This window comes from Daphnia pulex, chromosome 10, assembly GCF_021134715.1.
Source record: "Daphnia pulex isolate KAP4 chromosome 10, ASM2113471v1".
NCBI lineage: Eukaryota > Metazoa > Arthropoda > Branchiopoda > Diplostraca > Daphniidae > Daphnia > Daphnia pulex.
The window spans coordinates 2,093,091-2,109,599 of NC_060026.1; the positions used below are offsets into that span (position 1 = coordinate 2,093,091).

The 16,509-nt window shown below is 37.9% G+C and overlaps 1 protein-coding gene across 1 annotated transcript in view; it reads left to right on the forward strand.

Moving 5' to 3' along the window:
• Positions 1–16,509, forward strand: part of LOC124206263 (vascular endothelial growth factor receptor 1-like) — a 58,343-nt gene that overhangs the window by 774 nt on the left and 41,060 nt on the right. The window contains exons 2-22 of the mRNA XM_046603981.1: positions 58–264; positions 323–610; positions 679–885; positions 946–1,103; positions 1,179–1,353; positions 1,422–1,591; positions 1,660–1,831; positions 1,900–2,070; positions 2,138–2,284; positions 2,383–2,489; positions 2,552–2,818; positions 2,918–3,062; positions 3,127–3,354; positions 3,441–3,585; positions 3,656–3,756; positions 3,845–3,957; positions 4,020–4,143; positions 4,211–4,339; positions 4,410–5,834; positions 6,023–6,184; positions 6,326–6,735. Coding sequence (XP_046459937.1) covers positions 58–264; positions 323–610; positions 679–885; positions 946–1,103; positions 1,179–1,353; positions 1,422–1,591; positions 1,660–1,831; positions 1,900–2,070; positions 2,138–2,284; positions 2,383–2,489; positions 2,552–2,818; positions 2,918–3,062; positions 3,127–3,354; positions 3,441–3,585; positions 3,656–3,756; positions 3,845–3,957; positions 4,020–4,143; positions 4,211–4,339; positions 4,410–4,780 — 3,425 coding nt within the window. The 3' untranslated portion in view covers positions 4,781–5,834; positions 6,023–6,184; positions 6,326–6,735. The remainder of the gene's footprint in view (positions 1–57; positions 265–322; positions 611–678; positions 886–945; positions 1,104–1,178; positions 1,354–1,421; positions 1,592–1,659; positions 1,832–1,899; positions 2,071–2,137; positions 2,285–2,382; positions 2,490–2,551; positions 2,819–2,917; positions 3,063–3,126; positions 3,355–3,440; positions 3,586–3,655; positions 3,757–3,844; positions 3,958–4,019; positions 4,144–4,210; positions 4,340–4,409; positions 5,835–6,022; positions 6,185–6,325; positions 6,736–16,509) is intronic.

The window sequence follows — 16,509 nt, forward strand, 5'->3', positions numbered from 1 at the left end:
ATATAAATGAAAAGTGAATTTGAATCGTTAATCGTTAATTTTTCTTTTGGTATTCAGGGAAAGATGACTGGGAAACTGTCAACAGCAGTGGTGTTGAAAACTGCGGTTTTTATGGCAACAACAGTTTAATTTTGACGACAGAGTGCCGACAAGCTCAAGATTGCTCTTTTTGGTATGAACAAGTTCGTCCCACTGAAGGATCATCAGCCTGTAAATTAGTAGATGGAAGTTCAGGATCGTGTTGCCCACAACTCCCTAAAAGAGGTATCTAAGTTGTTTACCTGCTGAATGAACTATTAATTGATATCAATGATACATTTAGTGGGCGTCGAGAATTTGACAGATTGGAACACTGGCGACGGTGGATTCAAATGGCGGACCAACTGTGACTTTTACCATGACGATATAGGGCAATTGCCTCTTACGGCTGCTCTCGGAAAAGAGTGTGGTCGACTTTGTATTGCTAACCCCCAATGCAGCCATTTTGCATATGGTTATGGACAGAATTGTTACATGAAGAAGGCGCAATCAATGCCCCCTCGTCAAGACATCGATTATGAGGGTATAGCAATTTGTGGTTTCATTCCCTGGAGATTTGGATCTGAACCGGGTATTTATTAGCAAAAATGACAATGAAATTGAATCTAAATTAATGTTAACATCTTTTTTCTTATACAGGGAAAGATGACTGGAAATCCATCAGCAGCAGCGGTGTTCGTAACTGCAGTTTTTATGGCAACAACAGTTTAATTTTGACGACAGAGTGCCGACAGGCTCTAGATTGCTCCTTTTGGTATGAACAAGTTCGTCCCACTGAAGGATCATCAGCCTGTAAATTAGTAGATGGAAGTTCAGGATCGTGTTGCCCACAACTCCCTAAAAGAAGTATCTAAGTTGTTTACCTGCTGAAGGAACTATTAATTGATTCTTCTAATTTTACTTTAGCCCAATATATTAGAATGATTCCTGGTGAGAGTGAACGAATAATCGACGCGGAAACAACTCTCACGTTGACGTGCGTCTACGCCTTTGAAAACGAAAATCAAAGGAACACGTTCAATTTTTCGTGGGAAATTCCGGATTACATAACAAAATATGCTGAAGTATAGAAAACCATTTGCGATGCCGATAAGAACTTTTCCTTTTTGACCAAATTTCATCCTCATTTAATTAAATAGTTGAGCGACTTGGACAACCGCCTTCGCAAAACTTTTGGAAGGAATGAGACTCACATGACATCGACGTTGTCTCTGACAAACGCAAGAGCCAGAGACACTGGAAACTTTGGTTGCAGGGGAATCCCGTACGGATTTCCAAACACATTTACAGTCAATCAATACGTCTATGTTTTCAGTTTGTTTAATTGATTATAATTTCAACCAGGGTGATGAACTGACAGTCTCTAAAATTATTTTATTTAGATGATACAGAACTCGTGATAGTCGAGGATAACGAATTTTACGACATCGTCATTCCACACGGTGAAATTAATTACCCAATCATGTGCAAACCAACTCATCCGGATGTGTACGTTTCTCTCATCTCCCAACAGCAGTACACAGCAAAAGGGCAAAACTGGCTCGAACCCAAAGTGAGAACATTTTTTATCTTTTCCGCCAATAATGACAATCAACTAATAATGGGATTCAATTGGTTTAGGTGGGTTTCAATCAGAGTGATTTGCTGTCAGATCCGAATTCAAATTGGTCTTTCGAAAAAAGGAATGGACTAAAACTCAAGAAATCGAAGATTGACGACAATGGCAAGTTCAATTGCATAGGGACCTATGCAAATGAGAAACATACACGTGATTTATTTTTGTTTATTGCTGGTAGGCGTGTTTCTAGATTTTAACAAAGCGATACGAAATTATTAATTAAAAAAATTCAAATTTAACAGGAATGGAACTCGCAAGAATTGATGGCGTAGGTGACCCTTTGGAAGGAAGTAACGTTACTTTAAGCTGCCGAACTTACCAATATACCGCGTCCTCTACTCCACCAATATGGTCCTACCAAATCAACGGAAACAGACAAATGCAAATAATTGAGGAAATGAATCCATCTGAAGGTTTGAACTTTGAAGTTTTGGAGTCTTTGATTCGCATTATCTAGAGAAATTCATTAAAATCATTCAGGTATTAAAATAGCAAGTGAGAAATTTGACTATAGCAGTAAAACTCTGTACGAAAATCAACTTTACATTTCCGACATAAGTCCAAATGCCTATACGTTTCAATGCCAAGGAAGTGGATTCACTGAAAAAATTTCATTTCGCGCTAAAAGTAGGTGACTTAATCTTCTATTGCTATTTCAGAGATGAAACTTTTCAGAGTCGTTTTCGTGGATGATTTATGCTCCGAATCTATCTAAAAATTTTCAGAATTAAATGGCGACTCAAAGCTTAAATCTGTTAAACTTGAGAATGATATCGCTCAAAACTTAACTTGCTTTCAAGGATCTCAGAATACTCGCATCAAATGGTTTAAGGTGAACGGTTTGATTTAGATTTCTTATCATTTAAAAACATTTATCAAGCGTAACATTTATAGGATGGGAAAGAATATTCAGGACAAGTTCACTCTGATAGCACTTTGTCAATCTTGCCGCTGCAAGGAAAGATGGGGGAAAATGGAAGCTACACTTGTCAGTGGAAAGTCGGCTTTCCAGGTGATGTGAAATACAGGAATTTCACGGTTTCTTACATCGATAGAATTTCAGAAAATGACAAGCCTGTCATCATCGCCGTTTCTACAACATTTGCATTTTTACTATTGAGTTTAATTATTGTCATTGGAGTTAAATTTTATTTCGACAAGGTACAAATTTGACGCATTTATTATTCAACAAGTAGTGCGTGTCGGGAAACTTACTAATTGTTCTTTCATTCTTTCGCCATTTAAAATATCAATCAAAAGAAACGACGAGTTTCACAGGACGCGCTAATTAAATTGCTGAATGGAAATGCCAATCAAATTAATAACCAGTCACCAATAGAAGACCAGGTAGAGTTCCTACCCTATGATAGACGCTGGGAATTTCCAAGAAGTCGACTGAAACTCGGTTCGTTTTATTTTCCATTGTCGTGTCTTCAAAAACAAAATAATGATTCTGATTGCAATTTTAGGAGTTCAGCTCGGAGCTGGTTGCTTTGGCCGTGTAGTCAAAGCGGAAGCAGTGGGACTTAAAGGGTCTGAAGAAAGTATCAAAACGGTGGCCGTCAAAATGGTTCGGTCGGAAGCCAACGTCTCCGCAATGGAAGCTCTCATCAGTGAACTAAAAATCCTCGACTACTTGGGATCGCACCTCAACGTCGTCAATCTGCTGGGAGCTTGCACCAAGCAACTACATAAAGGTAATTAACTAATCCCAAGTGTTCGAAACATTTTTCGGGTTTTCTTATAATTTTTTTTTTTTTTTTTTTTTTTTTTACATTGTCAGGAGAACTTTTGGTGATCGTTGAATATTGTCGGTTCGGAAATTTGCAAACGTTTTTGATTAACCACAGGCCCAATTTTGTTAATTTGATGGATGAGTTTGGGAACCTGAAAATGCAAGACGAAATGGAAAGTAACAACTTCACCAGGTAAAGAAGTTTCTTCATTGTTTCTTCTTTGTGGCGTAATAAAAAAATTTTAAGGAATTAAAATCCACAGGCCAAAAAGGGTAGAAATCCTATCGCTAGTCAAACCGAGCGATTTGCAAGCTGATGATCATCCTGGCGTGAATTCATCCTCTGAAATTTTGGATTTTTCAAGTAAAAACACCTCCCAAAATTATTTCAAATAATTATCAAATAACCCCGGAATGAAGTAAATTCTCCTGTTTGGCTGTTTCTCTGTCAGATTCCAACCTACAAGATCTGGACGGAAACTTAGATCGGCCGATTTCAACAACAGATCTCATTTCTTGGTCTTTTCAAATAGCCCGAGGAATGGATTACCTGGCTAACAAAAAGGTAAGTCTTATCCAATAAATATCGATAACTTCACTGGTCATGAATCGCATTATTACGGATAGGTTCTCCATGGGGATCTGGCCACCCGAAATATTCTACTCGCTGACGATGGAGTTGCAAAAGTGGCCGACTTTGGAATGGCGAAGAAAATGTATTACGAAGTCAATTACGAAAAAGGCGGACAAGTAATTGAAAATTAAAATTATAACCTCCACGATTCCGTAAAATAATATTTTAAATGTCAGGGACTGAAGACTGATGCCGGTTAAGTGGATGGCGATTGAATCCTTGATTGATCGCATCTTTTCCAGTCAATCCGACGTGTGGTCGTACGGAATTGTCCTTTGGGAAATCTTTTCTTTGGGCCAAGTTCCCTATCCAGGTTTGAATTTGACGTTTGCCTCATTCATAATTATTTCTTGTTAATTTCAGATATCTTTCTGTTGATTTAGGCATGGATGTCGGTCACGTACTCATGAAAGAAATTCTAAAAGGATATCGGATGGACAAACCGGAACTGGCGCCCAACTTCTTCGGTGAAATGATGGCCGATTGCTGGAAATCGGATCCGAAAGAGAGACCCACCTTCAGTCAAATGGAGGAGATTATCTGCAGCCACATGGAGTCGTCGGTCAGCTCGGACTATTTTAATATGAACGCGTCATATGCCAAGCTCAACGAAGAAAAGGAGAACGCAACGCCAAAGGATCATTTTGGATTGGCCAAGTTGCTGAGAGAAAAGCCTGGAACTCAATTTAAGAGGAGCGCAACGGCACGAAATTCGATGTTTCCTATGCGGTTTTCAAAAAGAGAAAACTGCTAGTAAACTTAGAAAACTGCTAGTAATAATCAATTATTTATAGGTACAGAGCCATTCTCGCTAATATGAAATCATTGTGTTATTTGCTTATCATTTGTTTGTTTTTTCCCTTTACGTGGGACGGTGGGAGAAGGGACAGCAGTTATGTCTAAGATATCACTTTACATATTTTAAAATTTACTGCTTGATACAGATATACAGTCGCCGACGTAATTGATTATTCACGCTGAAGTATTGTGTGCTTTAACTGATATTATTTTAAAATGTTTCATCAACGGAAAAATCGGTGTGGGGGTGGGCAACAATATGGTTGCGCTTGCGCTTTTTTGGGCCACGAAAAGGGAGCGTTTCACTTCTCGACGTTTTTTTTTTTGTTTTTGGTCAAATTTTCTGCGATTGCTTCACTTAAGTTTGTGAAGAGATATGAGCGTAGTTCTCATATTTTATTGTAAAGCTGATTGTTGTCTCTAGGCCTACGTACTGACTCTTAAATTTTAACATAACATAATTAATTCCGAAAACTGTATGTGAAATTGATGTGCAAAGTTTTGGCAACTGTTTCTGCAACAGTGCTTGACCGTTGCGTGTGATGGACGTGGTGACAAGTTGACAACCAGAGGTGGTGATTTCTCAGACATCTAATGGAGCGGGATCGATTTCTTCTTCGGTATGTCGTCATTTGTTCAGATATTGTGAATACTATCACCTTCCCCAAATAAATCTCCTTACATTGAAGATGAATTAGATGGTTTCGCTGAGCTTTGTTTAGCGTGGGCCGTGGGGAGTGGCCGAGTGGAAGACCTTATTGGGTAAAATCACGAGAACTGATTATAATTTACCAAATGTTAGAAATGTTTTCTTGTGCCTTTCATTGGTTAATGAAGAATAAGTTAGATTATAACCTAATGTGAACTACCTGATGCTGTTACAGCTAAGTCAATCTCAATAGTTTAATATTGAATTTATTTAAACTAATTAAAAATCTGGATGGGAGATATATTTAAATTATAGGCACAGAATGCAGAGTCAGAAATGAAATACTTGTTTCTATTTACAGGTGATTTGTTTATTTTAACATGAAATATTGATTACGAAAACTGTATGTGAATGATGTGCAAAGAGTTGGCATTGGCAACAGTGTCTGTATTTCTGCAATGCAGACTGCATACTCGTCTGCTTCGCTTTGTTTCACAGTTTCGAAAAAGCAAAGACGAAGTTTCAGCTTTGAGACATTTTTTATTATAGAAAACTCAAAACTTAACGGAAAACTGGTCCGGAAACGTGCACTTGGCTGCAATAGAAATCAGAGAGAAATAGCAGAACAAAACCAAATGTGGTCGTCGTGTGTGAACATTGGGTGTCGCAACTCCCCATGCTCTACGTGACTCCACTCATGCTGTTTCTAAGGTAACTAAAACTAAGCATACCAAAGTCGGTGCCTGACTACAGAGATTTTGAGCCAGAGTCTACGGAGACTTTATCATGTATGCTCGTTGTCGATGCATGGCAGAGTTTGTTTACTCTATGTAACCTTTACCTTTTGTGCAGATTTCAGGTCTGAGCCAGCCATCATAACCACGATATGTGCAAGTTTGGATACTGACCTGTCATCATCAGTGATCTCAGCATCATCAATTAGGTTATGGTATTGGTATTGGTATTGGTTATTTTGTTAACCTGTGGCTTGCCGTTGCCATATATTTTAATGGTGCCTGAAACTAAAAGGGTATTGCACGTAAACCTTAAGTAATCCTGATTTTAACATATCCACTGTCTTCTTTCTAACTTTTCCTTACTTGTTGTCTATGCAATATTTTTTTTGTAACTCATTTTTTAAATTTTTGTGTAGATAAACAGCTCCTAGCTTAATTGGGAAAACTCTGTCCTGCCTGGCGTCAACTTTGCAGAGGATGGAGCACTTTTGGGGATGCCTGGCTGTGGATTTCCTGGGCTCAAAGGTAGGACACACATTTCTCTATTCTTCCTTTTTGTGACTGATTGGTGGTGTTGGTTTATGAAACGTTACGGAGTACGATTATTCCTGAGCTAGGCTGTTGACTACTTGACTGTAATTTTTCTCTTGCCGACTTGCCGTTTCTTATCTCAATCAGGGTTAGTAATTAAATAATTCATTTGTAGAGCGACTCGTCCACATCAGGCTTGTTTTAAACCGCACAACTTTGTCTGCGTGCAAACAATTGAATTATTATTTTATTTTTTTTTTAGTTTTTAACACTACAAACTATTTTTTAAAGTCTCTAAAATTGTGTATGTCCAAGTCCTAGAGGGACTTGCCGCAACACCGGCACCACCTCGTTGTTCGATTCGTATTAATTAACACTGTGATGCTAAATATCAAGTTCAACAATTAAAAATGAAATAACTCTTAAAATCCATCTAAAGGAGAATTTATTATTACTGTTTTAATTGCTGAATTTACTGCGTATCAATTAAGGTTGGGGCGGGGGCTGTATTGGGAAAACAGTATGAATGATACTATTTTCAGTTTACATCACTGCCTTCAATCCGTTTTGAATTTCTTTGCGGGAGTGAAATGGTTTCCCCTCGGGGTTCAAATGTCGCTAAAGCCGCTTTCACGGAAGGTTATAACAAACGCCGAACAGATGAGCATGCACCGTACGCAAGTTTGAAGGGAAGTGGTACTGGAAATGCCGTGAAATGTGGAAACCTCTTTTAATAAAGAAATTTTGATTTCTGGCAAGAGAAAGGAGCGGTTTTATTCTTCTTTTTCCCTACCCCATTTCTACTTTTCTTTTTCTCAATTTTTTCCTTTACTCTATCTCTCTTTATTGCGTCACAAAAAAAATGTAAATCCACCAGAAATGACGCATTATTGTCGGTTGTCACTTGCTAGGGTGCAGCAGGTGCGTTTTCCTATGACCTTGTTTTTCTAAGTTTTCAAATGCAGCTCGAAAGTGTTTGCAGCATTGACTGTTGCTGGGGACGTGAAAGGGGGGGGAAGAGTATTCATGTAACCAAATGTAGGTCACGACAGTATGCCGATCAATTTCGAATATTCCGTGGCCTTGTGTGATTGGCGTTTGGTAAGTCTTACTGATTGGTTTATTAGCTATTGAAAATGCCCCGTCAGCACCATCCTCCCTCTAAATTGTATTCAAAGTAGAATCGCTTAGTTCCGCTGAAATTTGAACAGTGGGTGGAATAATGAAGCGTAACAATTTTTTTTCGATCCCGACTTCATGCTATTTTTTCGATTTTTCCCGACTCTTCCTCACTTTATTGCTTCAAAAAAATTGACCACCTTCACCGTGTAGCAGGTTTATTTCTCTACTCTGTTTAATTTTTTTGAACGTGAAATTTGATTGCGTTAACTGTGCGCGACGTGCGTGATGGACGGAGTGTTCAGTGTTCACGTGAAAACACATTTTGGATGTTAGACACGTTGTTGTAGCGTTTCGGGAGTATCCTAGACTCGTATCGTCCCATTTAAACATGACACTGCTGACACACCTCGTTTGGAAACACCTGTGAAAAAAATTCCTCTCATTGTTTTTTTTCTGCGACTTTGCGAAGAATGTTGAACAAACCGAGAAGCAATCGCGTTGTCTTATCGAAAATGCATTTTCCGTTTCTGAACTACGAGGAAAAGGTGTCCGTTAACGATTGCGAAACATAATGTCCACTCGAGTCACCTATTTGATCATTTGCCAGAGTCTTATCTTGTCGATTTAAAACCACCGTCAACAGTTAGTGAGAGCAAGTTTTTATTCTGCGCAGAGACAGTTAGAAGCTTATGATTTCTCGTCCAGATTTGAAGACTTTATTGCTGGGTATTGTATGGGACGCATCTTCATTTAGCATTCACTTTTTAGGGGATAAGAGCTCTAAAAAGAAGAACAGCAAGAAATCTGTGTAACAATAAAAAATTAAACAATTATTTCAGGGTCTCCAGTGTGTGGTTTCAACTGATGATGTTGCGCAAAAACTGACTTGAACAGAACGGTAACCTGGTATCCAATGCGCTGAAAGTAATAAATTCTATTGGTTTTGGTCATAAACAATAAAGCTCTTGAAAATTTATCGCCATATTAATAAAAGGAGGATTGTTATTTACATCAAATATAACGGACAAATCTTTTTACTGTACCAGCGCCAGCACTAGTTAATAAGGGAGAGAATCTTGATTATATAAGATTTCGAACTAAAGTTTTTTTTTTTTTTAAATTTCATTTTTGGATTGGACCCAGTTTAGAATTATGTGTCATTTCTGATTTCTATCTTCCGGTTACACTAAAAACGGAACGAAGTTGGATCATGGCAACAGGCGCGGGCAGTTTAATGTGATAATCCCCATTGTGTTATATCGTCCTAGTAAATCGCCGATGTTTGTAGCTTTTTCCAGATTCAATGTGTGAACATTAACTGGTTAAATTCATTTGACAATTATCTGTAGTTTACTCGCAATGTTCTCAGTTGCTTTCTGGTGACTCAGAGATTCTCAATTTTCCATTTTTCCTTCCACCGCCTTTGCTACCGAAAGAGTTTAAATTCTGTACTGAAGTACAGTCAGTTAAGATTTTCTCCTGCCCAGTTGTTTAAAAAGATAACAACCATCATCGCACCCATTACTATAAAGATTTCTTGGAATTCTTTTATGGTAAGCGGCTTGGCCAAGAGTAAAGTTAAAGATGATTTGATGAAGAAGAGATAGAAAAATTGATAAATTTAACTTTCTGTCATAGGCGTTTGCCTTGTGAAGATGAGGGATGTGATAACTCAATCGTATGTTTGAATATGACGTCACAAATGATGGACCAAAGCATTGAAAGGAATCATATCTGTCTTATAGTGTGTCAATCTATGAAGTTCATTTATTTATTCCGCGAAAGTACCATCGGAATTATTAATTCTTGGGATGAAACTTGTAGCGGCTTTTGAGTGCAGTTGCGTGAGCCCATACGATGCGTCCACAGCCGCGTTCTTTCCCCTTTTATCATATCTGCACTGTAATAATATCCACTATTGAACATTTGGGTCATGGGACATGATTGGTCTCGAATTTGTTATCTATTTATTCTTCGGTGTGAAGATGGCTGACTTAATTGCTGATTTTATTACTTGATGCGCAAAGAAATTACGTTAAAGAAATGTTGAACGAAGTTTGAAGTATGGTAACAGTCTGGGCGAGCTGTTTAGAGTTATTTCCCGAATTTGTTTTATCGTTATATTCGCCGATGCTTGTGAATTATTCCAGATTTGATGCGTGAACATTCACTGGTTAAATTCATTTGACAATCATCTGTTGTTTACTTGCAATATTCTCAGTTGCTTTCTTGTATTTCGGGCATTCTCAATTCGTTATTTTAACTGTCGACGTGTTTGCTACCGATATACTCAATACTCTGTGATGAAACACTTTTTATTAAACATCCGAATGTCGAGAAATCGACTTCTCGACTACGCTCCGATTTCTGGGGGTTTTTTCCTTTGGAATTCTCATCGAATTCAGCGATAGGACGAAACAGAAGTTTTTTTCGGTGAGGAATGGTTAAAAAATTGGATAAATTTAACTTTGTGTCATAGGCATTTGTTTTGTGAAGACGAGAGACTACGCTCAACCGCAAGCTTGACAACGACGTCACAAATGTTGGGCCAAAGCATTGAAAGTGTTTATATGTGTCTCGTTGTGTGTCTATCTACGAAGTTCATTCATTCATTTATTCCGCGAAAGTATACCATCCGAATAATTAATTTTTGAGATGAAATTCGCTAGCTTCTTTTGTGTGAGGTTAGGCAATCCGATAGCCGATACGATGCGTCCACAGCTGCAACTTGTCAAGGTCAGGATTGGTCTGGATCTTGTTATCTAGTTATTCTTCAGTGTAAAGATGGCTGATGGAAACGCCGATTTTAACACTTGCAGCCCAAAGAAATCATTTTTGAGAAAAGCTGTGAACGAAGTTGAATTACAGCAACCGCCTGGGCGAGCTTTTTAGTATTTTTTCTTCGAATTGTTCTACAGTCATATTTAGTCGCGTATTCCAGATTTGATGCGTGAACATTCATAAGTTGAATGCATTTGGCAATCATGTGTTGTTTATCCGCAAAACTTTCAGTTGCTTTCTGGTGTTTCGGGCATTCTCAATTCGTTTTTTAGCTGTCGACGTGTTTGCTACCTACATACTCATTAATTTGTGATGAAACACTTTTTATTAGACATCCGAATGTCGAGAAATCGACTGCTCGATCTCGACTCAGCTTCGATTTCTCGTGTTTTTTTCCTCTTAATTTTATCGGATTTTCCGAAAGGATGAAACAAGATGTATCTCGGCAAGGAACGGTTAAAAAAAATTGGTAAATTCAACTTTGTGTCATAGGCGTTTGTTTTGTGAAGACGAGAGACTTGATCGCTCAACCGCTAGCTTGAAAATGACGTCACAAATGTTGGGCCTAAGCATTGAAAGTAATCAGATTTGTCTCGTTGCGTGTCAATCTATGAAGTTCATTCATATATTCCGCGAAAGTATACCACCCGAATAATTAATTCTTGGGATGAAACTCTCTAGCTTTTTTTGTGTGTAGTTGCGCAATTCGATAAAATGCGTCCACAGCTGCGTTCCTTCCCCCTTTGAATTAATAACTGCCATTATTGAACATTTGGGTCATGAGATATGATTGTTCTTGACTTTTTTGAAATCTATTTATGCTTCGGTTTGAAGATGGTTGATTAAATAGCCGATTTTATTATTTAATGCTCAAAGAAATCATTTTTGAGAAATTGTCGAACGAAGTATGGCATCAGTCTGGTCGAGCTGTTAAAGAGTTATTTCCCGAAATTGTTCTAACGTCATATCTAGTCGCCGATGCTATTGAGTTATTCCAGATTTGATGCGTGAACATTCACTGGTTTAATGCAGTTGAATAACTTATGTTGTTAATTCGCATTATTCGCAATTGCTTTTGGGTCTTTCAGGTATTCTCAGTATGTTATTTACACTGCCGTCGTCTGTGTTACCGAGAGGCTATTCATATTCTGTGCTGGAGCTCAGTTAAAATGTCTATTTTGTCAATACCCGTGTTGTGAGGTAAAACTTTTAGTTCTTTTCCTGCTAATGGGTATATTGACGAAAGTTTCCCTTTCTCAATTTACTAGAAATTATTGGGGTAAATGTAGAAGGAAATAGATCTTATACAATCGAGAAATTAAAATGTCTTTTACAGGCGTCTGCAGGTGATGATGGCAGATGTGAAGTCTCGGTCGCTGGCTCTAAAGTGACGCAACAAGTATATAACAGATGTATTTAGAGGAATCATTTCTGTCACGCTGTGCGACAATAAATGAAGTTCATAGATTCATCTCTCAACACTAGGCCCTACTAACGAAATAATTGAGCTTTTATATGAACTCGCTAGCGTCTGGTGAGTACCGATCCTGCACAGCTGCTGTTACTTGAAGTTTCAAAAGTTGTCACGGCATAAAGATGGCTGCTTCGTAGCCTAATCAAATCATTCTGGCTGCTGTTTTAATGTAGAAATAAGTAGTTCTATACTCTGTCATTTCCAAATCGTGAACCATACTGTTCTATTGACAATGAATCCGATGCAATTGACCGTTTTCTTTATTTCCTTATTTGATGCGATTTAAATCTGTTAATTAGTATTTGACGCTGCTGTTTTAGTCATTTGCTTTTATTGAGGGAAAGTGGTACTTTGATAATGCCGTGACCGTGACACGTGTGAAAATCTTAAAAAAAATGGGAATTTTGATACAATGTCAACGTAATTTTGTTTTCCGCGCAAGAGAAAGGGGCGGTTCCATATTTCTTTCCTGACCCCCCTCCCCCCGGCCCCAACTCCACTTTTCTTTTTCTGGATTTTTCCTATACTCTTCCTCTCTTTATTGCGTCACAGAAAATGTGTCAACTTGCCGATTTTCCAATTGACGTCTCCCGGCTTTGAATTTTCTTTCGTGTCGATTTTTCCAACTCTTCCTATCTTTATCGCATCAAAAAATGTACCACGTCCACCGTGCAACAAGTGCATTTCTCTCTCCCGTATAATTTTTCCTAAATGTGAATTTTCGATTGCGAATTCTGTTTGAAATCCTACGCTGGTGATTGATGGACGACGTGCGTGATGGACGGAGTGTTTCACGCTTTTGAAAAGAAGTGCATTTAGAATGTTGGACGTTGTATAGCGTTTCGGGTGTATCCTAGATCTTGTATCGGTCCGGTTAAACATGGTACCCCTCACATCTGAGCGAATTCCCGATTTAAAAAAAAAAAAACAAACAAAAAACAAATTCCACCCAGCCACTCTTCCTTTCTTTTTTTCCGCTAGTTGGTGAAGAAAATTGAATCAATCTAGCAGTAATCGCTTTGTCTTAATGAAACTGCTCTTTTCTGTTTTTTGAGCCATGGGGATCTATGTGGCCCGTAGCGAGTTCATAGTAAAATATCACCACCAGTTTAATACCTGAATATGTGCCAAAGTCAATCTTGTGGAGTTAATACCGCCGTCAATAGTTACTGATAAAAGGTTTTTATTCTGCGCAGAGACAGTTAATAAGACATGATTTCTTGTTCAGATTACAGCAGTCCCCAACACAAATTTTTGAGTTGGGTTTCTTGATGTTGACGCAACTTCTGCACAACAATGACATCGAGTGTTATCAGTGTTAATATCTCGGGAGCTGTAAAATATGTGATCGTTCTCTTAGACTGTCGGAGCTCTAAGAGACCAGCAAGAAAATCTGTACAGAAATGAAATATTAACAAATAATTAATGGTTTTAAGGTGTGGTCTTAACTGATGATGTTGAACAAAAGCTGACGTGAACAGAACGAATAATAGCCCGTGTGCAATTGCGCTAAAACAAATAAATTCCGATAAATGTTTTAATAACAAATAAAGCTCGTGAAAATGTGGCGCCATATCAATAAGGGAAATATTGTTACTTTCACTAAATATAACGGAGAAATCTTTTACTGTATTACTGATGCCCGCACTTTGTAATAAGTAAGGCAATCCTGATAACATCATAATCGAGCTGAAATATATATTTTTTTCTATTTTTGGATCAAGCAGTTAACAAACCCTCCCAATCTTTCTTTTCTTTTACTCGATTTTTCTTGACTCTTCACCTCTGTATTGCGTCACTGAAAATGCATCAGATCCACCAGAAATGACGCAATATTGTCGGTTGTCACTTGCCAGGTGCGTTTTTCTGTGGTTTTATTTTAGAGTATTAAAATTTTGCTCGAAAGTATTTGCAGTATTGTTTTGTTGTTTTTTTTGTACAATAGTATTTTATTGTTGCTGGTGATGGGCACGGCAGAGTTTTCGCGTAACAAAATGTGAATATCGACATGGCGTGCCGATCAGCTACGAATTTCCCGTGATCTGGATTGATCGGCTCCCGGTGAGTCGCTTTGATTTGATTAGCTATTGAAAATGACCCGTCAGCACAGTCCTCCTTCTAGATATTAAGTAAAGTAGAATCGCTTAGTCCCACTGGTTAGCGTTGGACTCGGCCCTCAAGTGACATAACACCTGATAATTGTCGCGATGGTAGTTTAAAACTTTATAAATGTTTATTAATTTAAAATTCAGTCAATGTGAACGGTGTTTGTGCTTCTAACGTTAAGTTTAATCACATTTTGATGTTCAAGTCATTGAGCACGTCGCACTTGAGATGGTGCACTGTGTTTTTGAAATAACTTCTAAAGTAATTGACACCGTTCGTTTAAATTAGCGCATAAAGGATGGAGGTGTTCACACAGAGGGTTGGCAACGACGATGTGTTTTATAGAAGATTGAGTTTATTTGATTTATATCATGGTCAATGAGTGAGATATCAGTACACCAAAAAATCAAAGAATTCATATGAGATCTCTTTCTTTGCGATTTGGTGTTTTCCCTCACTCAACTTGTCTAAAAACAAATCAATTTGAATTATTTTTATTTGTAATGGAGAAATCAACATTTATTGCGAACATCACAGCCAATTTAACCTGTTATCTGTTTCCATATGTTAAGAGCCGTGATTTTTTATTATCGAATATTCAGTTTGTGTGTGATGTGGATTGTGTTCTTTGAAAGGAATTTGATTTGATTCACTAAACAATTGATCCTATTTTTATTTGAAAATACTTCCATCAATCTGTATTCATTGAATTTAGTGGCGGGACTGAAATGTTTTCCCCTAGGGGCTCAAAGGCCGCTAAAGCCGCTTTCACGTCCAAGAACAGATGAGCACCGTACAAGTTTGAGGGGAAGTGGTACTGGAAATGCCGTGACACGTGGAAACCTCTTTGATTGAAAAAATATTTAAATTTTGGTTCAGTGAAAACGAAATTTTGTTTTCTGTCAAGAGAAAGGGGCGTTTCTTTGCTGATCCCCCCTCCCACAACTTTTATCTCGATTTTTTCTTGTATCGAATCCTCCAGAAATGACGTATTACAGTCAGTTCTCAGTTGTCACTTCTCAGGTGTGCAGAATCTATAGTAGGTGCGTAGTTCTATGGCTTTTTTATAAGTTTTAAAATTTTGCTCGAATTGAACAAATCTTTCAAGGTCTCTAGTGTGTGGTTTAACTAATGATGTTGCGCAACAGTTGATATGAACAAACTGGTCGCCCGCACTTTGGAATAAGGAAGGGGAGTCTGATTTTTATATAATCGAACTGAAGTCTATTTTTTTTTTTTTTATCAAGCAGTTTAAAATTTTTGCCATTTTTACCGATTTTTACCTTCCGGTTTCATGAAAAATGTTTAACGAAGTTGGATCGTTCGTGAGATCGTGGCAGTGGGCGGGCGATCATAAAGTGTGATGATTCCCAATTTTTCTACATACAATCCAATTACACTACATCTGTTTCTGCGACTTCGTCAAAAAAGTTGAATAAACCGAGCAGTTAATCGGTTTGTCTTATCGAAAAAGCCCTTTTCCCTTTCTGAACGACGGGGATCAAGGTGTCTGTTAACGATTGCGAAGAAAAAAATCTACATCCGTTCTTTACCTTATGTATGCTAACGTCTATCTTGTGAATTTAATACCACCGTCAATACTAAGTGAGGGAAAGTTTTATTCTGCTCAAAGACAGTTAGCGAGACATGATATCTTGTCCGAATTGTGAGTACCCCCCCAACTAAATAAAATTTTACGACATTTCCTACAAACACTAGCTGTGAGGGAGACTCCAATAGGATAGCAAGATAATCTGTGAAAAGAATTCAAAATCTAATAAATCTTTAAAGTTCTGTAGTGTGTGGTTCCAATTGATGATATTGCGCAATATCTAACTTGAACAGAACTGTAAACATGGTACATCCAATGCGCAAGTGATAAATTCTATAAAACTTTTGATCACAAACAATAAAGCTCTTGAGAATTCATCGCAATATTAATTAAAAAAAGATTGTTATTTACACCAAAAATAACGGAAAAATATTTTTGCTGTACCGGCGCACGCACTACGCCGCACTAGTTAATAAGGAATAGTATCTTGATTATACAATCGAACTGAATTTTTTTTTTAATCATTATAATTATTTTCTTTTCTTTAAGCAGTTTAAAATTCTGTTCCATTTCTATCTTAAGGCTGCACAAAAAAATGTTGGAACGAAGTTGGATCGCGGCAACGGGAGCGGCCCGTCTAGTGATATTTTTAGCCCGTTTAATCGTTCTGCATCGTCATAGTAATCGCCGATGCTTGTAACTTATTCCAGAGTCAATGCGTGAGCATTGACTG